Source organism: Bison bison, unplaced genomic scaffold (assembly GCF_000754665.1).
Source record: "Bison bison bison isolate TAMUID 2011002044 unplaced genomic scaffold, Bison_UMD1.0 scf7180017846374, whole genome shotgun sequence".
Taxonomy (NCBI): Eukaryota; Metazoa; Chordata; class Mammalia; order Artiodactyla; family Bovidae; genus Bison; species Bison bison.
In genome coordinates, this window is record NW_011476947.1 from 1 (window position 1) to 665 (window position 665).

Consider the following 665-nt stretch of genomic DNA (forward strand, 5'->3'; position numbering starts at 1 on the left):
TGCATTTACATTGTAATGGAAAATATTACAAAGGAATAAAGAGAAGCTATAACCAGGGATTAAACTATTATAAAATGATGAAAGAAGATTTTGAATAAAAAATATACTACATCCTTCCCCATATATTCTCTTACATTTTCTCAAGAATGCTGCAAGGAAGGGATTAATAACTAGAGACTGTACAGTGAAGTTCAGAGACAGGTAGTAGCCCAAGATCAATGGTAAAATGCCACATTTCTGGCTCCAAGGTCATGCTGTTTCCATAACAACCAGGTTTTTATGTTATATTGACCAAAGAATGATGAAACTGAATTTAAGTCTTCAGGTCATATTGGAAGCCTAATTTATTCTTTTACTTTACAAGATCTTGCATGTATATGATGAAGTTTTCTACCCAATGGAGTGTTCACGGTGAATCTATATTCAATTCCTCCATCTAAAATGTGGACTTACCCAGAAAATAAATTTACTGTCGAGGAATTCGCTCTCAAGACTTTGCCAGTGACAATGAGTTTGATGGCTTTTCGAAACCAAGGATAAAAGAAAGCATAAATCAAGGGGTTCATAGCTGAGTTATAATAAGCAATCCAAACCAGTATTTCATAAACATATGTGGGAGTGATGAAACCTAGGAAGGCATCAATGATGGAATCCAGGAAGTAAGG

At 34.7% G+C, this 665-nt stretch overlaps 1 protein-coding gene across 1 annotated transcript in view; it reads right to left on the reverse strand.

Annotated features, from left to right (window-relative positions):
- Positions 1 to 453: 453 nt before the first annotated feature.
- LOC104988206 (trace amine-associated receptor 7a-like) overlaps positions 454 to 665 on the reverse strand; it is a gene marked incomplete at its 3' end in the record, with an annotated part of 1,062 nt that continues 850 nt past the window's right edge. The window contains exon 2 of the mRNA XM_010839458.1: positions 454 to 568. Within this exon, the coding sequence (XP_010837760.1) occupies positions 454 to 568 (115 nt within the window). The remainder of the gene's footprint in view (positions 569 to 665) is intronic.